Source organism: Haliotis cracherodii, unplaced genomic scaffold (genome assembly GCF_022045235.1).
Source record: "Haliotis cracherodii isolate W230 unplaced genomic scaffold, xgHalCrac1.p SCAF_7, whole genome shotgun sequence".
Lineage (NCBI taxonomy): Eukaryota > Metazoa > Mollusca > Gastropoda > Lepetellida > Haliotidae > Haliotis > Haliotis cracherodii.
In genome coordinates, this window is record NW_027266330.1 from 20,786,407 (window position 1) to 20,808,250 (window position 21,844).

Here is a 21,844-nt window from a genome sequence, read left to right on the forward strand (position 1 = left end):
CCTCTACTGTACCTACCTGTATAGTGAATGTCCGCCCTCCGACCCTGTCCCTGACAACAGAACCCTACCTCTACTGTACCTACCTGTACAGTGAATGTCCGCCCTCCGACCCTGTCCCTGACAACAGAACCCTACCTCTACTGTACCTACCTGTACAGTGAATGTCCGCCCTCCGACCCTGTCCCTGACAACAGAACCCTACCTCTACTGTACCTACCTGTATAGTGAATGTCCGCCCCCCGACCCTGTCCCTGACAACAGAACCCTACCTCTACTGTACCTACCTGTATAGTGAATGTCCGCCCTCCGACCCTGTCCCTGACAACAGAACCCTACCTGTACTGTACCTACCTGTATAGTGAATGTCCGCCCTCCGACCCTGTCCCTGACAACAGAACCCTACCTGTACTGTACCTACCTGTATAGTGAATGTCCGCCCTCCGACCCTGTCCCTGACAACAGAACCCTACCTGTACTGTACCTACCTGTATAGTGAATGTCCGCCCTCCGACCCTGTCCCTGGCTTCAAGGACAACAACATCAACACCTTGTTCTCGTAGTAACTTGGCAGCAGACAAACCTGAAATAGCAGTAAATAAATGAACACACAGTTTGTTTTACACCATCGTATTAAGTAAGTAATATGACATGTTCATAATATAGCACCCTGACATGCATCAATCCTGTTAGACGCCTTGTAAAACAAGCATAGTTGGTTCCATCTTCTCGAGGCAAGTGTGTGTGTGAGTTGGGTTTAACGCCGCTTTTAACATTATTCCAGTATTGTCAGCTTAATGTGGGAGGAAAAGCCCCAAGTGATGCAGGTCTCAGACGTTTACCATTTCGGTGAAACCCACGAGCACGGGTATGGTGCTGACAAACCTAGAAATATAATCCGGGTGAACCGGGATTCGAACCCACAATCATAGGTTTCTGGCGTGCCCAAGGGACGCAACTCTGCACAGAGAATCGCGGCACCTTAGACGACTGGGCCACCCGTGCCCACCCCCCGGCAAGTGAGTTAACTGACTATAAAAGTCCAGTTTCCACCCTTGCTGAACTAGGCTGGTATAATGGAGTTACATTTCCTCATTCCCATCTTAATTTTCAAATCTCAGTTACCAAGGTTACAGTCATCATTTGTGAACAAACATGAAATATTGTTGTGAAATTAATTATATCGTCCTCTTTGACCTGTAAAACATAAGTACACTTGGGGATAAACCCAAATTTTACAGTCATCCGTGGTATGTACTTTCGTCAACATGTTCAATATAGAAGGCGGTAAAATAACCTAAAATCTACACAGAAATTCATTCAATGATGTTCCCTTCGAAATTGATTGATAAAAAGGCAGCATATTGGAAGTAATTTTTTTCTCACGTTGTTGTCTCCCTTGTATCCATGACTACAAAATGGTGGCGACTGACCATGCTGTGAAATATTTACTTCAGTATATACAAAATATTATCTGCATGTACAATAAGTGTCAATCACAGTCAATAACTTCAGCTCCCAATACATAGAGAATCTCACCCGAGTGTCTTTTGATATCAAATATATCAACACGAGTTGATAAAAGCGGGAAAACTCTGAGGCTTGCCGAGGATTTTTGCCACTTTTATCAACGAGTGTTGATATATTTGATATCAAAAGACACGAGGGTGAGATTTTATTTATCATCCAACATCATTCTTTCAACCTTTTCAATTTGTAGACAGTAATTAGCAGTGTCTTCAGTGTAAAAAGTACTGAAAAGAGCTTCAGTAGCAGAGCCATGAGTGATGTCATTTGATTGTGACGTCATGGTAACCAATGACGTCACAATGGTCTGCAAAGCATTGTGATGTAATTTCATTGCAGCGATATCTACAGTGTAGATATCGCTTGATCTCATCCAGTCAGGGTGTTTGCCTGCATGCCATGACAGAATATCCACACCACAACCCACCCTGTGAACAAAACAAAGCAATGAACACTAAAACTGTTGATTCTGTGTCTTGACTGACAGACATGATGGAGACATCCTCACAACCCTCCCTTGTGAACACAGAATCATCTAAGACCCCTGACTCGGTCTTGACTGACACAGACATGATGGAGACATCCTCACAACCCTCCCCTGTGAACACAGAATCATCTAAGACCGCTGACTCGGTCTTGACTGACACAGACGTGATGGAGACATCCTCACAACCCTCCCTTGTGAACACAGAATCACCTACGACCGCAGTCTCGGTCTTGACTGATTTTGAGAGTCAACAGCTATTTTGCAACATTTCATTAATTTACTTCAGCACTCTTTGAAATATCATTATAACCACCTTCAAATGGTTGGCCAACTCATCAATGATGACATATCACCTAATCGCCACAGGTTCAGTACTTTTTCAACAATCTCCTCTGTCAGGTTCATCATGTCGGCCATTTTGACGGCCTTTAAATGAAGCAAATATCATTATGCATTTTCACAGGTACACCATTTTTTAATTGGATGATAACATGTTGATTGGATGGTTACAGTAATATGACATGTTCATAATATAGCACCCTGACATGCATCAATCCTGTTAGACGCCTTGTAAAACAAGCATAGTCGGTTCCATTCTCCCAAGGCAAGTGAGTTAACTGACTATAAAAGTCCAGTTTCCACCCTTGCCGAACTAGGCTGGTATTATGGAGTTACGTTTCCTCATTCCCATCTTATTTTTCAAATCTCAGTTACCAAGGTTACAGTCATCATTTGTGAACAAATATGAAAATATGGTTGTGAAATTAATTATATCGTCCTCTTTGACCTGTAAAACATAAGTACACTTGGGGATAAACCCAAATTTTACAGTCATCCGTGGTATGTACTTCCGTCAACTTGTTCAATATAGAAGGCGGTAAAATTACCTAAAATCTACACAGAAATTCATTCAATGATGTTCCCTTCGAAATTGATTGATAAAAAGGCAGCATATTGGAAGTAATTTTTTTCTCACGTTGTTGTCTCCCCTGTATCCATGACTACAAAATGGTGGCGACTGACCATGCTGTGAAATATTTACTTCAGTATGTACAATTATAGGATCTGCATGTACAATAAGTGTCAATCACAGTCAATAACTTCAGCTCCCAATACATCGTGATACATATCACAATACTGATCCCTGTATCACAGGGCGGTCGGGTAGCCTAGTGGTTAAAGCGTTCACTCGTCACGCCGAAGACTCGGGTTCGATTTCCGACATGGGTACAATGTGTGATGCCCATTTCTTGTGTCCCCCGCCGTGATATTGCTGGAATATTGCTAAAAGCGGCGTAAAACCATACTTACTCACTCACTCACCTGTATCACAATCTACTGCGGTACTAATTTTCTGCCAATTTACAGGCCTAGTTGGAAGACTCAGTAATCAAGATCTTTGCAAATGAAAGCACCCATGTTTTCCTTCCTCATTCCGAATCCAGTTAATGACATAATTTTGAGTTTTAATTTCCTTCAAAATAAAACACTACGTAAAAACAAACACCCCTCTGTGGCTCAGTAGCTAAACCAGTTCCTTTTACACAAATCATTACAAGAGAACTGTTGATGAGTGACTTGTAGACTCGGAATGTGAGCCATTGTCATCCTGATGTCAAAATGGAGGACTGTATTGTCATTCTAGCGCCTCAAAGCCAGCTAAATTAGGGTTGTATATTCCACAGGGAGCTGAGAATGAAAAAATTAAGTGCATACTGAGCCATTCCCTGAAGTTACACGAGTATGGAGTTTAGCACTACTTAAAAAGCCTCATTATTATTATTATTTACAGATTAAAATAAAATGCAGCAAAGAGGGTTTGTTATTACCATTATCATTATTATTGTTATTATTATGGAGTTTAGCACTACTAAGAAGCCTCATTATTATTATTATTTACAGATTAAAATAAAATGCAGCAAAGAGGGTTTGTTATTATTATTATTATTATTATTATTATTATTCTTATTATAAAATACAGAGAAGCAATCTGACTGTCAATTCACTGAATTAACCTACGCAGATCAGCATGATAAGTGGTTGGCAAATGTAGATTACCTTTTATATTTAGACTGACTTTTGAAAGTTGACCTCAATCTCTACCAGTCCCGAAAAATATGCAAGTCTGTTAGTCCAGAGACAACTGGAAGATGTGTTGCCAAGATTTGTGACAGGTAGTATGTCTTTCACACAGGGCATATGAACAAATATACACAGCTGGCAGGCAGCCATGGACACCATAAAAAGGTGACAGCACCACTTTCATCCCTGAAGATTTGCCCCTCAATCCTAATTAAACCCCTGGAGCCCCAGGCACACATAGCTATATTACCATCGTTCATGAGGTTTTCCATACATTTGAAACAGTCAGGGTGTTTGCCTGCATGCCATGACAGAATATCCACACCACAACCCACCCTGTGAACAAAACAAAGCAATGAACACTAAAACTGTTGATTCTGTGTCTTGACTGACAGACATGATGGAGACATCCTCACAACCCTCCCTTGTGAACACAGAATCACCTAAGACCGCTGACTCGGTCTTGACTGACACAGACATGATGGAGACATCCTCACAACCCTCCCTTGTGAACACAGAATCATCTAAGACCGCTGACTCGGTCTTGACTGACACAGACATGATGGAGACATCCTCAAAACCCTCCCTTGTGAACACAGAATCATCTAAGACCGCTGACTCGGTCTTGACTGACACAGACATGATGGAGACATCCTCACAACCCTCCCTTGTGAACACAGAATCATCTAAGACCGCTGACTCGGTCTTGACTGACACAGACATGATGGAGACATCCCCACAACCCTCCCTTGTGAACACAGAATCATCTAAGACCGCTGACTCGGTCTTGACTGACACAGACGTGATGGAGACATCCTCACAACCCTCCCTTGTGAACACAGAATCGGTCTTGACTGACAGACATGATGCAGACATCCTCAAAACCCTCCCTTGTGAACACAGAATCATCTAAGACCGCTGACTCGGTCTTGACTGACACAGACATGATGGAGACATCCTTCCAACCCTCCTTTGTGAACACAGAATCACCTAAGACCGCTGACTCGGTCTTGACTGACACAGACATGATGGAGACATCCTCACAACCCTGCCTTGCGAACACAGAATCATCTAAGACCGCTGACTCGGTCTTGACTGACACAGACATGATGGAGACATCCTCACAACCCTCCCTTGTGAACACAGAATCACCTAAGACCGCTGACTCTGTCTTGACTGACTTGGACATGATGGAGACATCCTCACAACCCTCCCTTGTGAACACAGAATCATCTAAGACCGCTGACTCGGTCTTGACTGACACAGACATGATGGAGACATCCCCACAACCCTCCCTTGTGAACACAGAATCATCTAAGACCGCTGACTCGGTCTTGACTGACACAGACGTGATGGAGACATCCTCACAACCCTCCCTTGTGAACACAGAATCATCTAAGACCGCTGAATCGGTCTTGACTGACACAGACATGATGGAGACATCCTCACAACCCTCCCTTGTGAACACAGAATCATCTAAGACCGCTGACTCGGTCTTGACTGACACAGACATGATGGAGACATCCTCACAACCCTCCCTTGTGAACACAGAATCATCTAAGACCGCTGACTCGGTCTTGACTGACACAGACATGATGGAGACATCCCCACAACCCTCCCTTGTGAACACAGAATCATCTAAGACCGCTGACTCGGTCTTGACTGACACAGACGTGATGGAGACATCCTCACAACCCTCCCTTGTGAACACAGAATCATCTAAGACCGCTGAATCGGTCTTGACTGACAGACATGATGCAGACATCCTCAAAACCCTCCCTTGTGAACACAGAATCATCTAAGACCGCTGACTCGGTCTTGACTGACACAGACATGATGGAGACATCCTTCCAACCCTCCTTTGTGAACACAGAATCACCTAAGACCGCTGACTCGGTCTTGACTGACACAGACATGATGGAGACATCCTCACAACCCTGCCTTGCGAACACAGAATCATCTAAGACCGCTGACTCGGTCTTGACTGACACAGACATGATGGAGACATCCTCACAACCCTCCCTTGTGAACACAGAATCATCTAAGACCGCTGACTCTGTCTTGATTGACTTGGACATGATGCAGACATCCTCACAACCCTCTCTTGTGAACACAGAATCATCTAAGACCGCTGACTCGGTCTTGACTGATTTTGAGAGTCAACAGCCATTTTGCAACAATTCATTAATTTACTTCAGCATTTGGTAAAATATCATTATAACCACCTTCAAATGGTTGGCCAACTCATCAATGATGACTTTACACCTAATCACCACAGGTTCAGTACTTTTTTGACAATCTCCTCTGTCAGGTTCATCATGTCGGTCATTTTGATGGCCTTTACTTAAAATAAAAATATCATTATGCATTGTCACCGGTACACATTTTTTAATTGGAAGGTCACATAATGATTGGGGGGTCACAATTTGTTGATTTGATGGTCACTATTTGTTGATCGGGTGGTCACAATTTGTTAATTGGATGGTCACTCGTTGAATTGGTGATCACTCGTTGATTGGGTGGTCACTCATTGATTGGGTGGTCACAATTTGATGAACTCGTGTGCAGCATCCACACACACTCAATATTGGTCATGCTGACCCTATACATGTTAAAGTGCCCGATGGACAGCAACCCATGCTTGTCATAAGAGGCAACTAACGAGATTGGGTGGTCAAGCTCGCCCACCTTTGCGTGGATCAATGCTCGTGACATCAATCACTGGATTGTGTTAATATATACATAACTGATAACTGACGGGATCGGCTTGTCAGGCCCGAGGACTTGGTTGATGCATGTCATAATATCCCAATTGCGTAGATTGATTGGTCATGATGTCAATTGAATTGTCTGGTCTAGAGTCGATTATTTACTGACCGCCGTCACATAGCTGGAATACTGCTTAAACAACAAACAAACATGTTCAAGTGTTTTTAACTGTATGTTTTGTTTAATGGAGAGGTCTACACTGTGAAAGCCAACAAAATCACAACTCATTTCAGACAGGGGGGGCACAGGTGGCCCAGTCGTCTAAGGTGCTGTGATTAGACAGGGGCACAGGTGGCCCAGTCGTCTAAGGTACCGTGATTAGACAGGGGCACAGGTGGCCCAGTGGTCTAAGGTGCCCTGATTAGACAGAGGCACAGGTGGCCCAGTGGTCTAAGGTGCCATGATGTGACATGTATAGTTTGTATCCCTTGGGCACGCCAGAATCCTATGACAATGAGTTTGGGTTCCGGTTCGTCCTGATGTTTCTAGATTTGTCAGCACCATACCCCTGCTCCTGCCTTTCACCAAAGTGGATGGAAATAATTAGGCAGTAACCATGGTAACCTACAGTAAGCAGAAACAATTCCACCACTGAAAATGGGAATCCATACAATCTTTGTTTCACCTTCATCAGCCTGGTAGTTTTTAGAAAGCTAAAAATATATAAGTAGTAGTATAGATAATGGGGATATTAGGAACTGCTCAGCAAAATATAGCACAGATCGTCATCATATTTTTCGTATAAACCTAAGATCCCTATGTGCATTGTTAGGGTCTGGGCCTGGTCCTGGGGCGGTGGTCAAGGATCCCCATCATGTATACTACTAAAGTTAATGAGGGGCAGATGGACAAAAGAAAAGGGTGCTCACACAAACACCAAACACCTACCCAAATACATCTTTCCGAGGCAAGAGAGTTAACTGACTTTAAAAGGCCAGTTTCCACCCTTGCCTAATTCGGCTGGAATTACTGGGCTCGATCGTAGCGCCACCAGTGGCTATTACCAGTTATGTCCCCTATAAGCCTCTCCTATGGACCAATCAGATTCCACCTGTCGTAACACTTGCGTTTGTTTAACACAAAATGGTGGCGCCATGTCAGGACAATCTGATCGATAATCAAGATCTATATTGTGATAAAACGGGTCTTACATCGCGAAATGCATAAAATCACGTGAGCACCTTGAATAAAAAGATTTGGAAAATATCTGCTGACAAGTGGGCGGTGCACATGGTTTGCAAATCCAGCAATCGACCGAAATCTGAACGACAGTTTACGAACCGGATTTCGATTTCGGTGCTCGATTTTGATTGGACTATGCATATACTCGTTAGTCCAGCCAAAATGTAACTCTATAATACCAGCCTAGTTCGGCAAGTGTTGAAACTGGACTTTCATAGTCAGTTAACTCTCCAGCCTCGAGAAGATGACCCAAACACACACCCCGGGATCCATCAGCGTAAAATGTTACATAAAGAAACAATACTAAAACTAAATGCATGATATCTATGACATCTGCAGCGTGTACTAGTGAAGTCCTCCTGATGATGTTCACCTGAAGTCAGGCTCCTTGCTCATATTGATTTCATTCTGGCCTCTAATGATCCAATGCTGGATACCATAGGCGACATCATGCCGTATTATCTGTCTCCCAATGTTCCGAAGTATTTCTTTAGGAAATCAATTTGGTGCAAGACATTTCCTTCTGACAAGTGACTGCCTAACCATGAAATAACTGGATTCAATTCCCTGTGAATTTCAATAGACTTTTGGATGATGGAGCTGGGAACAGTCTCCCTGGCTTCAGTGTCAGCTTGTCATCAAATGGCACAAATCTCTTCAAGTCTCATGCCAATACATTCTACAAGGTTAATTAACCAGGGTGTGATTGATCACACGTTGACCTAATCAGGGATAATTCAGATCTTGGGAGAAAATTTCGAAGTATTTCTCGAGACAACATTATGACTTTCATGTAGTAATGAGTGAATGTTTCTGAAGCCGGGGTCAGGAAATCTTTCTTGCCATATCTAAAGTTATCAACATTTGACTTGGAAAAACAGTAGCATATTGCACGAGAAGAAATCCTCTCTTGAAAAGCACTACAGGAAAACTAACTGGGAAATACATAGGATGGCACAAACCTCATATTGTCCAATAATTCATTAAGGCCACACATTTTTTATTTTTTGTTTCACAGGCAGCTGCAAAAGAAATAAATTAAACACAAAATATTTATATTTACTATGTCTCCCTCTAGTACTAGTAATATCGTCCTCATTATACAATAAAAATGTTTCACATAAATTCCATGTGTACATCACTATCAGTGATTCAAGAAGCCAGCTACAGTTTTAACTACTTGGCAGAATGACTTTCATATAAATAAATAAATAAATGATTGACATAGCTATTTATTTCTATTTCTAATCGACCGAAAACCTAGAAAAAATCTGTGAAACATAAAACTAAAATGGAATACCAGAAATGGGCTTCACACATTGTACCCATGTGGGGACTCAAACCCGGGTCGGCGGTGTGACAAGCGAATACATTAACCACTGGACTAGCCCACTGCCCCTTCGCACTCAGAACTGATGGAATTAATCAGGAAGCTGTGGAGCATCCAAGCTACATCCCTGTGCGTACATGTGTTAGTTGACGCGGCCCTACAGCCACATCTCTCAGGAAATGAAACAAGACCTTAGTCTGTTACTTTACTATGGCTGACAACATGATCTTCGTATCAAGTTGGAGTTGCCATATATCCTGTTTGCTTGCATTTTGGTTTGTTTTGTAATTTTGTTTGTTGTTTAATGCAGCACTCAGCAAATATTCCAGGTATATGATGGCGATATGACAATGATCAAGTCTGAATCAGACAATCCAGTGATTGACATGAGCATCAATCTACAGAATTGGGATACTTCACAGGGGTAGACAAACAGGGGTTGCTGAAACCAAATCCAACCAGTTCTTCACAAGGGGAGACAAGCATGGGTTGCTGAAGACCAATTCTAACCGGTTCTTCACAGTGGGAGACAAGCATGGGTTGCTGAAGACCAATTCTAACCGGTTCTTCACAGGGGGAGACAAGCATGGGTTGCTGAAGACCAATTCCAACCTGTTCTTCACAGGGGGAGACAAGCATGGGTTGCTGAAGACCAATTCTAACCGGTTCTTCACAGGGGGAGACAAGCATGGGTTGCTGAAGACCAATTCTAACCGGTTCTTCACAGGGGGAGACAAGCATGGGTTGCTGAAGACCAATTCTAACCGGTTCTTCACAGGGGGAGACAAGCATGGGTTGCTGAAGATCAATTCTAACCAGTGCTTCATGGTGAGACAAGCATGGGATGCTGAAGATCAATTCTAACCGGTTCTTCACAGGGGGACACAAGCATGGGTTGCTGAAGATCAATTCTAACCTATTCTCCACAGGGGGAGACAAGCATGGATTGCTGAAGATCAATTTTAACCGGTTCTTCACAGGGGGAAACAAGCATGGGTTGCTGAAGATCAATTTTAACCGGTTCTTCACAGGGGTAGACAAACATGGGTTGCTGAAGATCAATTTTAACCGGTTCTTCACAGGGGGAGACAAGCATGGGTTGCTGAAGATCAATTCTAACCGGTTCTTCACAGGGGGAGACAAGCATGGGTTGCTGAAGATCAATTCTAACCGGTTCTTCACAGGGGGAGACAAGCATGGGTTGCTGAAGATCAATTTTAACCGGTTCTTCACAGGGGTAGACAAACATGGGTTGCTGAAGATCAATTCTAACCGGTTCTTCACAGGGGTAGACAAACATGGGATGCTGAAACCAATTTTAACCGGTTCTTCACAGGGGTAGACAAACATGGGTTGCTGAAGATCAATTCTAACCGGTTCTTCACAGGGGTAGACAAACATGGGTTGCTGAAACCAATTCTAACCGGTTCTTCACAGGGGTAGACAAACATGGGTTGCTGAAGATCAATTCTAACCGGTTCTTCACAGGGGTAGACAAACATGGGTTGCTGAAACCAATTCTAACCGGTTCTTCACAGGGGTAGACAAACGTGGGTTGCTGAAGATCAATTCCAACCTGTTCTTCACAGGGGTAGACAAACATGGGTTGCTGAAACCAATTCTAACCGGTTCTTCACGGGGGTAGACAAACATGGGTTGCTGAAGATCAATTCTAACCGGTTCTTCACAGGGGGAGACAAACATGGGTTGCTGAAGATCAATTCTAACCGGTTCTTCACAGGGGGAGACAAGCATGGGTTGCTGAAGACCAATTCTAACCGGTTCTTCACAGGGGGAGACAAGCATGGGTTGCTGAAGATCAATTCTAACCAGTGCTTCATGGTGAGACAAGCATGGGATGCTGAAGATCAATTCTAACCGGTTCTTCACAGGGGGACACAAGCATGGGTTGCTGAAGATCAATTCTAACCTATTCTCCACAGGTGGAGACAAGCATGGATTGCTGAAGATCAATTTTAACCGGTTCTTCACAGGGGGAGACAAGCATGGGTTGCTGAAGATCAATTCTAACCGGTTCTTCACAGGGGGAGACAAGCATGGGTTGCTGAAGATCAATTCTAACCGGTTCTTCACAGGGGTAGACAAACATGGGTTGCTGAAGATCAATTCTAACCGGTTCTTCACAGGGGTAGACAAACATGGGATGCTGAAGATCAATTCTAACCGGTTCTTCATGGGGAGACAAACATGGGCTGCTGAAGACCAATTCTAACCGGTTCTTCACAGGGGGAGACAAGCATGGGCTGCTGAAGACCAATTCTAACCGGTTCTTCACAGGGGGAGACAAGCATGGGTTGCTGAAGATCAATTCTACCCCGTTCTTTATGGGGAGACAAGCATGGGTTGCTGAAGATCAATTCTAACCGGTTCTTCACAGGGGGAGACAAGCATGGGTTGCTGAAGATCAATTCTAACCAGTTCTTCATGGGGAGACAAGCATGGGTTGCTGAAGACCAATTCTAACCGGTTCTTCACAGGGGGAGACAAGCATGGGTTGCTGAAGATCAATTCTAACCAGTTCTTCATGGGGAGACAAACATGGGCTGCTGAAGATCAATTCTAACCTGTTCTTCATGGGGAGACAAACATGGGTTGCTTAAGACCAATTCTAACCAGTTCTTCACAGGGGGAGACAAGCATGGGTTGCTGAAGATCAATTCTAACCGGTTCTTCATGGGGAGACAAGCATGGGTTGCTGAAGATCAATTCTAACCGGTTCTTCATGGGGAGACAAGCATGGGTTGCTGAAGATCAATTCTAACCAGTTCTTCATGGGGAGATAAGCATGGGTTGCTGAAGATCAATTCTAACCAGTTCTTCATGGGGAGACAAACATGGGTTGATGAAGATCAATTCTAACCAGTTCTTCACAGGGGAAGACAAGCATGGGCTGCTGAAGACTAATTCTAACCTGGTCTTTATGGGGAGACAAGCATGGGCTGCTGAAGACCAATTCTAACCCGGTCTTTATGGGGAGACAAGCATGGGCTGCTGAAGACCAATTCTAACCCGGTCTTTATGGGGAGACAAGCATGGGCTGCTGAAGACCAATTCTAACCCGGTCTTTATGGGGAGACAAGCATGGGCTGCTGAAGACCAATTCTAACCTGCTCTTTATGGGGAGACAAGCATGGGCTGCTGAAGACCAATTCCAACCTGTTCTTCACAGGGGGAGACAAGCATGGGTTGCTGAAGACCAATTCTAACCGGTTCTTCACAGGGGGAGACAAGCATGGGTTGCTGAAGACCAATTCTAACCCGCTCTTTATGGGGAGACAAGCATGGGCTGCTGAAGACCAATTCTAACCCGGTCTTTATGGGGAGACAAGCATGGGCTGCTGAAGACCAATTCTAACCCGGTCTTTATGGGGATGCTATATCAAGCTACATCACCTTAATCCTCCAGTTACAGTACCTAGCACCTCCTGTGAACTACCCCGTACCGCCAGTTACAATATTACAGAACTGCATTTTATCAGAAACAACAATCCTCAATTGCTACAAGATTAATCCATAATTCACGAAATGTTAAACCGAATGTATTCCACATGCGTATTCCACCTCAACCATGTATATTTCATGTCAATCAATGCTGAGAAATGCACATCTGCCAATCACATGACAACAATGGATGATAAAGAGGTTGAATCAGGGCGATTAGGGTCGCTAACTTCCACAGATGAAATTGCAAGAAACCAATCGATGGCGAAGTATTGATTGGGTGAAATCAATGATGGCTAGACCGCGATGTCGCCCCTTGGACTGACAGACAATGGCATATGTGAATCTTGACAGGTACTTGTGTCCTTGCAAACAAACACTGGATACAATTCATTACATTTCTGTGTCAAGTATGGTTTGATGCAAAAAAACTTGAACCCAGTACAACAATAGCTAAAAAGAGGGATTTATCAAAGCTTAATAACTTCCCTTGGAAAGCAGCCAGGGAAAATGTTGTTATTTTGTTCAAATTTGGGATCTTTTTTAAATTTCTTAATTTTCAATTCAAAGGTATTTATACATTGGACTTAATACAAAAATCTAAAATTAAGTATCAACTTCTCCCTCTTTATTGGTCCTGTTATCAGTGAAACACTGGCCACCACGACAAAGTCATAGCATTAGCATTAACTATATTGACATCAATTTAATTTACCGTATTCGACGTAATAAGCGCCCCGCTATAATAAGCACTCACAGCGATATTTGCCAATATATTGGCTAGTGAACAATTCCAATTAGCACCCCTTCCGATTGATCAATGTATAGTCTTGAAGGTAATTTAAGGTACCGACGTTTACTACAATATCTGAAAAACTATTGGACCTACTCCAGTCAAAGTTGGTATGAGATTATTAAACAGTCAGTTATTATTATTATTCAACTCAAAAGGGTGCACGGGAATCACACCTATTTCTAACCCTATGGGTAATAAACTTCTACACTATGCTTTTGATCAGTTATAATAAAAAATAACAGTTATTCATTTTATGGACCAACTCATTTATCAGATCCATTAGACATATGCCTGTCAGATAAAAAGTAAAAGGGTTTGAGGTCACTTTTTAGTGCAGGGCTGGGATGGGATGGGTACTCCGTTGCTCGGGGCGGGCGGGTCCTGAGTAGCACCTGCCTGCCCACAGGGCTACCAGGACCAGGGGTAAGTCACATGATATATTGCTCATTTACATAAACAATAAAAGTTGTTTATGTTTGCATTTCTTTCTGACTATGCACGAATTCTTTCCGCCTTTTATACATTTGATTATAGATAAAACTGCAGTAAACTTCAGTCAGTGGTACATGTGTCTCTAAGTAGTATTTTACATGGTTCCGGTAAAACAATTCCCAACTAGACATTTTGTACTCAACTCTCAAGATCTACAGTGGGTACCCAGGTGGAGTCGTGGTAAAAGGGGACAAGGACCCGGGTCGTAAATGTGAACTCATCCCAGCCCTAGTTCACTAGTGCAAATATCTGTTCACATGCACCAGTACACTGTTTACCTCATCCAGATGACATTGTTGACGTTGTTTGAATCTTATTGTGATGTAAGATCGGGATGACAGCACACTAGAAGCGACATCATTGCTGAAGTGAGGTGAAATGGGGTTTAACGTCGTGTCCAAGATTATTGCACTTATAAAGCGACGTGCATGTACGTGTGTGTGTGTTTGTGTGGCTGCTTGTTCTAGTCCGGACTGATGCCGATTTATAGTGCTAGCACACTGAGATACCGTGCCGCAGTTTAACATGAATACCCCACTCAGACACAGTATACTGACTCCGAGCCGACCAGCCCTTGTTTTAGCCCCTTAATGCCGAGCGCCAGACAGGGTAACAACAAGTACCATCTTTTAACGTCTTTTGGTATTACGCGGCTGGGGACATCATTGCTGAAGATGTTATTCAAAAATTGTTGTTTTCAAAGACAGTGGTCGTGATAAGAGCATTTTTCTAAAGGGAAGCTCAAATGGATAAAGAAATAATGGGTAACAAAGAAATTATTACACTCGCATATGTGTCACGCTGATTTTTAAGAACCTCTTGCTCGGGAAATACAAGAATTCTGACACTCGTTTCATTAAACCAGCATGACACATGTAATCTCTATACACAGAGAACAAACAACACCGAGATAGTAGGGATACACATTATCAATAGATTGTCATGAGCCATCTCTTACACACAATTAAACCATGGTTCCTTTGTCTTTGACCGTGCTCTAACTTTGATTGTTGTTTATGTCGTACTCAGCAATATTCCAGCTATATGACAGCGGTCTGTAAATAATTGAGTCTGGACCAGACAATCCAGAGATGACATGCATAGTCGCCTTTTACGACAAGCATGGGTTGCTGAAGACCTATTCTACCCCGGATCTTCACGGGTTCTGAAGTTATGCAACTCTTACACATTACCGATTTGGTGAAACCAATGGTTAGAGCGTGACAAACCCGGGGCGATTCTGAGATTCATTCTCCCTGGCACAACTGATTCAAGTCCCACTATAACAAATCCAACTTTTCACCAAAGGTACATCTCATTTCTTGAAAAATAAAAGTTCAACATTCCACTGCCACGTTCCTCAGACAGTCAAAAGTATGAATATCTTCATCCATACTGACTCTCTATGCTCTGGATTCCAGCCGTAAATGATAAGACGAAAGGCAAATTAACCCTGTAATTGGCCCTCACTAATTCTGATTAGCTTCCACTGTCATCAAGCACCTATCACAAGCACTATGGGGCAAGCTGTTTAGATCACTAAGCTATGTGTTGACAACATAATTGCTGCTCACAGGGACATAAAGAATGGTCTAGAATCAGCAGTAAGACCTCTCCTGGAGATAGACACAACACAATACTGCGGAATCAAAGGGCCATTCAGTAGATTAATAAAACAGATTAAGTTGCATTAGCAATTGTCTAGTTCATATGACATCAGCTTTATTTTGCTGTCCTTCGTCAAGAGGTCTTTAACAGTATATACTTTGGTGCATATTTTGTAATTGTGCAACAGGTTGGTTGGTTGGTTTGTTGTTTAACGCCGCACTCAGCAGTATTCCAGCTATATGACGGCGGTCTGTAATTAATCGAGTCTGGACCAGACAATCCAGTGATTGATATCATGAGTATCGACCCACGCAAATGGGATCGATGACATGTATCAACCAAGCCATGGAGCCTGACCACCCGATCCTGTTAGTCGCCTCTTACGACAAGCATAGTCACCTTTTATGGCAAGCATGAGTTGCTGAAGACCTATTCTACCCAGGAATCTTCACGGGTAATTGTGCCACAGGCACTCACAGGGCACTGACTGGTGTGCCCTGGAAATCACCTGTGACAACTAGAAGAATACTTCTAATCGGTATCTGAACTCGATGCATGTCATTTTATCACCCCACTCAGGAATATTCCAGCAATATAATAATCGAATTTGGACCAGACAATCCAGTGACTGACATCATGAACATCAATCTACGCAATTGGGATAAATGACATGCATCAACCAAGTCAGCGAGCCTGACCACCCAATCCAGTTAGTCGCCTCTTACGACACGCAGAGTCATCTCTTAATCAAACATCGGTTGCTGATGACCTGTTCTAACCCGGATCTTCACAGGTGCATTTCATGAGCGAGATAATAAACAGCTGAAATTTCGAAGCTTGCCCCCTTACTTAACAATTAGATTGATAGCCTTTAGAATTCCAGAATCTCCAAATCTATTTTGTGAATCATACTGTGTTAATAATTCAAATGTTCATCATTTTCCATGTGTTTCATCATTTTCCATCTTTTTGTCACGGTTATTTGTTTGATACTCGCTTCATCAACTTCATATAATAAACATTCCCACGTTAAACTGTAAGCAGGGATGAGAATGGATATTTTCCTTTTCAGCTAAAACATTTTTGCAATGGAGTGTGGTCCATAATCTGGGGGTGTTTTTTTGTTTTTTTAAACAAATTTGTTGTCACCAAAATTTGGGGAAATTTGCGGCTCCGCACACGATTCTCATCCCTGTGTAAGCATGGTTAGGAAAATAGGATTTCTAAGTGTGCCCATCCGGCACAGCAGATCTATCTTAAAGTGTCAACACAATGTTAACTATGCCATCCACTACTAAAATACAATTAATTTCTAAGCCTGCCATCACTATGTGGCATGTGGGTCGACGTGTTGTCTTTCAGGATGACAATGTTTCTGTTCACCGTGCACAAATCGTCAATGTTCACCACCAGCAGCACATCACCCATAGAATGGCATTGCCAGCGATGACCCTGGCATTTCCCCCACTGAACACGTCTGGGACATGACAGAGAGACGTGTGTGTCATCGTCATAGGCTGCCGACCACATTGGCCAGGTGCCGCAAGCGGAGTGGGACAGAATCCCTCAAACTGACATTGGGAGACTCATACGCATAATGTGAGTGAGTTGGGTTTCACGCCGCTTTTAACAGTATTCCAGTTATATCACGGCGTGTCAGCTTAATGTGGGAGGAAAGCCCGAAGTGATGCAGGTTTCAGACGTTTATCACTTCGGTGAAACCCACGAGCACGGGTATGGTGCTGACAAACCTAGAAACATAATCGGGGCAAACCGGGATTCGAACCCACAATCATAGGTTTCTGGCGTGCCCAAGGGATGCAACTCTGCACAGCGAATCGCGGCGCCTTAAGATGACTGGGCCATCCTTGTCCCCCATACGCATAATGCACCGTCAAGAGAATGAATATTTGACAAATAGTGGCGTCATTACGCATTACTGATAAAAAAACACGTCAACTTTGTCACAATTTCCCAACTTGATCTCATCAAGATCGTTGGTGGTAATAGTCTACTGTCATACTTCACTACCGGTTGTAAAGTGTTCCCATTTCATTTATCATAACTAGAAACAAATATCTCTTACAATATTGGAAAATTTAAGGAAAGTCTATTGTATGATTCTGACTACTTCTTGATGAAAGTGTAACCCATGCATGAGCTTTCTACAAAATTTGTTTTCTGGTCCTCAAAATTTGGCTTTTCTACGTTCATATACGGCATTTCATGATCATGGGTTTATGAATTACTGTCGAACTGTGATGACACCAGGTGTTCATGAAAAAGTGAACGTATCCTGGCCCCCTAGCCCCGCTCGTCACAAACCAGGGGCGTCGCGGGCTAAAGGCACAACAAGGCGTCAACAGATATTTTCCAAATATTTTCATCTTTCTAATCAAGGTGCTCACATGATTTGATGCACTTCGTGAAGTAAAACCACGCTTTACAACAATATAGATTGATTACCAATCAGATTGTCTTGACTGGGTTACACCATTTTGTTTGAAGCAAATGTATGAGTAGCATGAGTATGGTTTTACGCCGCTTTTAGCAATATTCAAGCAATATCACGGCGGGGGACGGCAACGGTTGAAACTGGACTTTTACAGTCAGTTAACTAACTCCCTTGCCTCAGGAAGATGTCCTTAGGATGGCTTGTCATATCTTGATTGAGAGAGGTATCAAATCAGAGCAAATATTAACAGTCAGGTAGGTACTACTTCCAGTGGCTACAAACAAACATGTTGCCGTCCTTGTCTATCACTGAACAAGTCAGACTTAGCCATGGATCTGGAAAAAGTACAGGATCTGCACAACTGAAAACAGTGTTTGAGGCATTTTACAAGCGAGGACACCAGCGGGTTCAGTTTCCATATCTGTGCTTGTTGACCTCTGCGGCTTGAGGAATTTTCCCCAATTTACAACAGTTGGACTTGGCCAACCTTGTTTCACTTTGTGCCTGGGTGGACATCTCACTGCATTTCGTAATGTTACAGGATTTTTTGGTGAAAACTAATTTGTTTCAGAAAATAGGGTAGTCAAATACTTTTTTCCTTTGTTAAATGGGGGCGGTTGGGTAGCCTAGTGGTTAAAGCGTTCACTCGTCACGCCGAAGACTCAGGTTCGATTCCCGACATGGGTAGAATGTGTGATTTTGTTTAACGCTGACTGCAATATTCCAGCTATATGACGGCAGTCTGTAGATAATCTAGTCTGGACCAGACAATCCAGTGATTGGATTTATGAGCATCAAACCACGCATCTGGGAGATGTCATGCATATTTTCACAGTATCAAACATACTGCAGTGAGATGACGCTAATCTTAAATGTGACCTGGCTTCGTGTCAGTCAATCCTAGATTTGTGTCATTGTGCTAAATCTACCAACAGGATGTCTGGCTTTCACACATGTTTTTCAATATATAACCATCTGTTTATGTCACGAGACACACATCTGTGGATTAAAAGAATGATCGGAAACACTTTATATCTATACTTATCTTTTAAAGAGTTGTATGATCGTAATTCTACTTTTGGCATTGTTAAATAAGGCATTAGATCAAACCAACTAAATGTCAGATAACAACAATTGCTATATGACCTATATTAGTTGCTGCAGTGTCCGAAAACAAAACTGGCTCATTCTTTTTTATTATCGCTACTCTAATATTAGATGTGTCCTTCCACAATGAAATAATGAGAATAGGGCTCCGTGTATGTTCGAAGTGAATTATTGAGTATTATTGAGTCCACAGCTCGCCTATATACTTGTACCCATTAATCGTTCTGTCTCAGGAGGTCTCAACGCGTCTGTTACACGTTTACGTGCTCATACATTAATATCTTGTGGAACAAACGCAAAAATAATCCATGTTTCAAATCACGACCCGCACGGACGAGTACCGCAGCACCAAAAGCACGTGCGGGATATAAACACGCGATCAATATCCAAGGAGGTCCAAGACTGGCGATGCCGTTGTTTACCATTATTTGCGAAACTTCCGCGTATTGCTTGCAGCTACAAAATGGCATTTTTTGCACGTTTTAAGCATTTGAGGATACTTACCGCTAAGTCCGCCTCCAACTACAATAACTTCGGCTTTGTACTGGTTCATGCTACCTCCCTGCACAGCAGTGCTCGCAAATGTCAGTTTCACAACACTGCTATCCGAGAATTCGTCACGTGACATCTGTCAGTTGAGGATCAATATGGCCTCTTCCGCGACCAAGTGGTTCAGGGACGACCGAGCTTACTGCAACAAGCAGACTTAATTATTTGTGTTTCAGGTGACAAAATAGATTGGGGTGGGAAACAGTGTTATTGTATCAGAATTGCTATTAGGAGATTTGTCGGTAGCTGGCCACGGTTCCCGCTAAAGTATGGCCTTGATGCGCCATTCCTGCAGTTTATATATGACCATTTCGACCCTTACGTAAGTGAACCCAGACCACATTGATGCTAATAAAACTAATGAGGTTCGACCCTTTAATGTGCAAGCACTGTATATAATGGCCACTAGCCTCTTGCAGCTGCTGCTTATTCGTTTGATCGAGAGATGCTAATTACTAATTACAAACTGGAAATGGTGAATTAAAAGAAGATAATTTAAAATATACTACTAACACAGATGTAATCTATTTTTGCCCATATTTATGGAAATTGAGTAGGATGATATCATGTTAAAATTATATATAACGTTGAATTTTTTTAAAACGTTAAAACACCAATAAAAAGTATTTTTTATTCATTAAGTGGGGACGGTCGGGTAACCGAGTGGTTAAAGTGTTTGCTCGTCACGCCGAAGACCCGGGTTCGATTCCCGACATTGGTACTATGTGTGAAGCCCATTTCTGGTGTACCCCCGCCGTGATATTACTGGAATATTGCTAAAAACGGCGTAAAACCGTACTCACTCACGCATCCATTAAGAAAGGGGTGGACCGGTTGTGTAAGTTGCGGTATATAAAGACGAAATAGTGCGTGAATATATTTATCGCCGCTGTCAGTAACATTTCATCTTATATATCACGGCCTCCTGTTAAGAATCGTGCTCAGATCTGCACCAGGCAAACCAGTGATTGCATGGGCTACACGAGACGATGACCGGCAGTCAGCCACGTCACAAACATAGGACACTTTGGTCCATTTCTACGCCGGGGCATGAGGTGATGACATTCAATCAGCCACGTCACAAACGTAGGACGCTGGGGTCCATGTCTACCCTGGGACATGAGGTGACGACATTCAATCAGCTACGTCACAAACGTAGGACACTGGGGTCCATTTCTACCCTGTGACATGAGGTGACTACATTCAATCAGCTACGTCACAAACGTAGGACGCTGGGGTCCATTTCTACCCCGGGGTCAGGATGGGGAAGACGATAGCAAAATACTCAAATTCTATGTACCAATTCAAAAACTTCTTTGTTTCCTGATATAAAGTTCCACACACACATTGATATCTTGGTTTCATGATATAAAGTTGTACACATATTGATATCTTTGTTTCCTGATATAAAGTTCTACACATATTGATATCTTGGTTTCATGATATAAAGTTCTACACATATTGATATCTTGGTTTCATGATATAAAGTTCTACACATATTGATATCTTGGTTTCATGATATAAAGTTCTACACATATTGATATCTTGGTTTCATGATATAAAGTTCTACACATATTGATATCTTGGTTTCCTGATATAAAGTTCTACACATATTGATATCTTTGTTTCATGATATATAGTTCTAGACATATTGATATCTTGGTTTCCTGATATAAAGTTCTACACATATTGATATCTTTGTTTCATGATATATAGTTCTAGACATATTGATATCTTGGTTTCCTGATATAAAGTTCTACACATATTGATATCTTGGTTTCATGATATAAAGTTCTACACATATTGATATCTTGGTTTCCTGATATAAAGTTCTACACATATTGATATCTTGGTTTCATGATATAAAGTTCTACACATATTGATGTCATTGTTTCATGATATAAAGTTCTACATATATTGATGTCATTGTTGCCTGATATAAAGTTCTACACATATTGATATCTTGGTTTCATGATATAAAGTTCTACACATATTGATATC

The 21,844-nt window shown here is 42.4% G+C and overlaps 1 protein-coding gene across 1 annotated transcript in view; it reads right to left on the minus strand.

Moving 5' to 3' along the window:
* Window positions 1–19,907, minus strand: part of LOC139447529 (amine oxidase [flavin-containing]-like) — a 53,651-nt gene extending 33,744 nt beyond the window's left edge. The window contains exons 1-2 of the mRNA XM_071228934.1: window positions 19,799–19,907; window positions 486–580 (exon numbers count right to left, since the gene is read on the minus strand). Of these exons, the coding sequence (XP_071085035.1) occupies window positions 486–580; window positions 19,799–19,847 (144 nt within the window). The 5' untranslated portion in view covers window positions 19,848–19,907. The remainder of the gene's footprint in view (window positions 1–485; window positions 581–19,798) is intronic.
* Window positions 19,908–21,844: the final 1,937 nt, after the last annotated feature.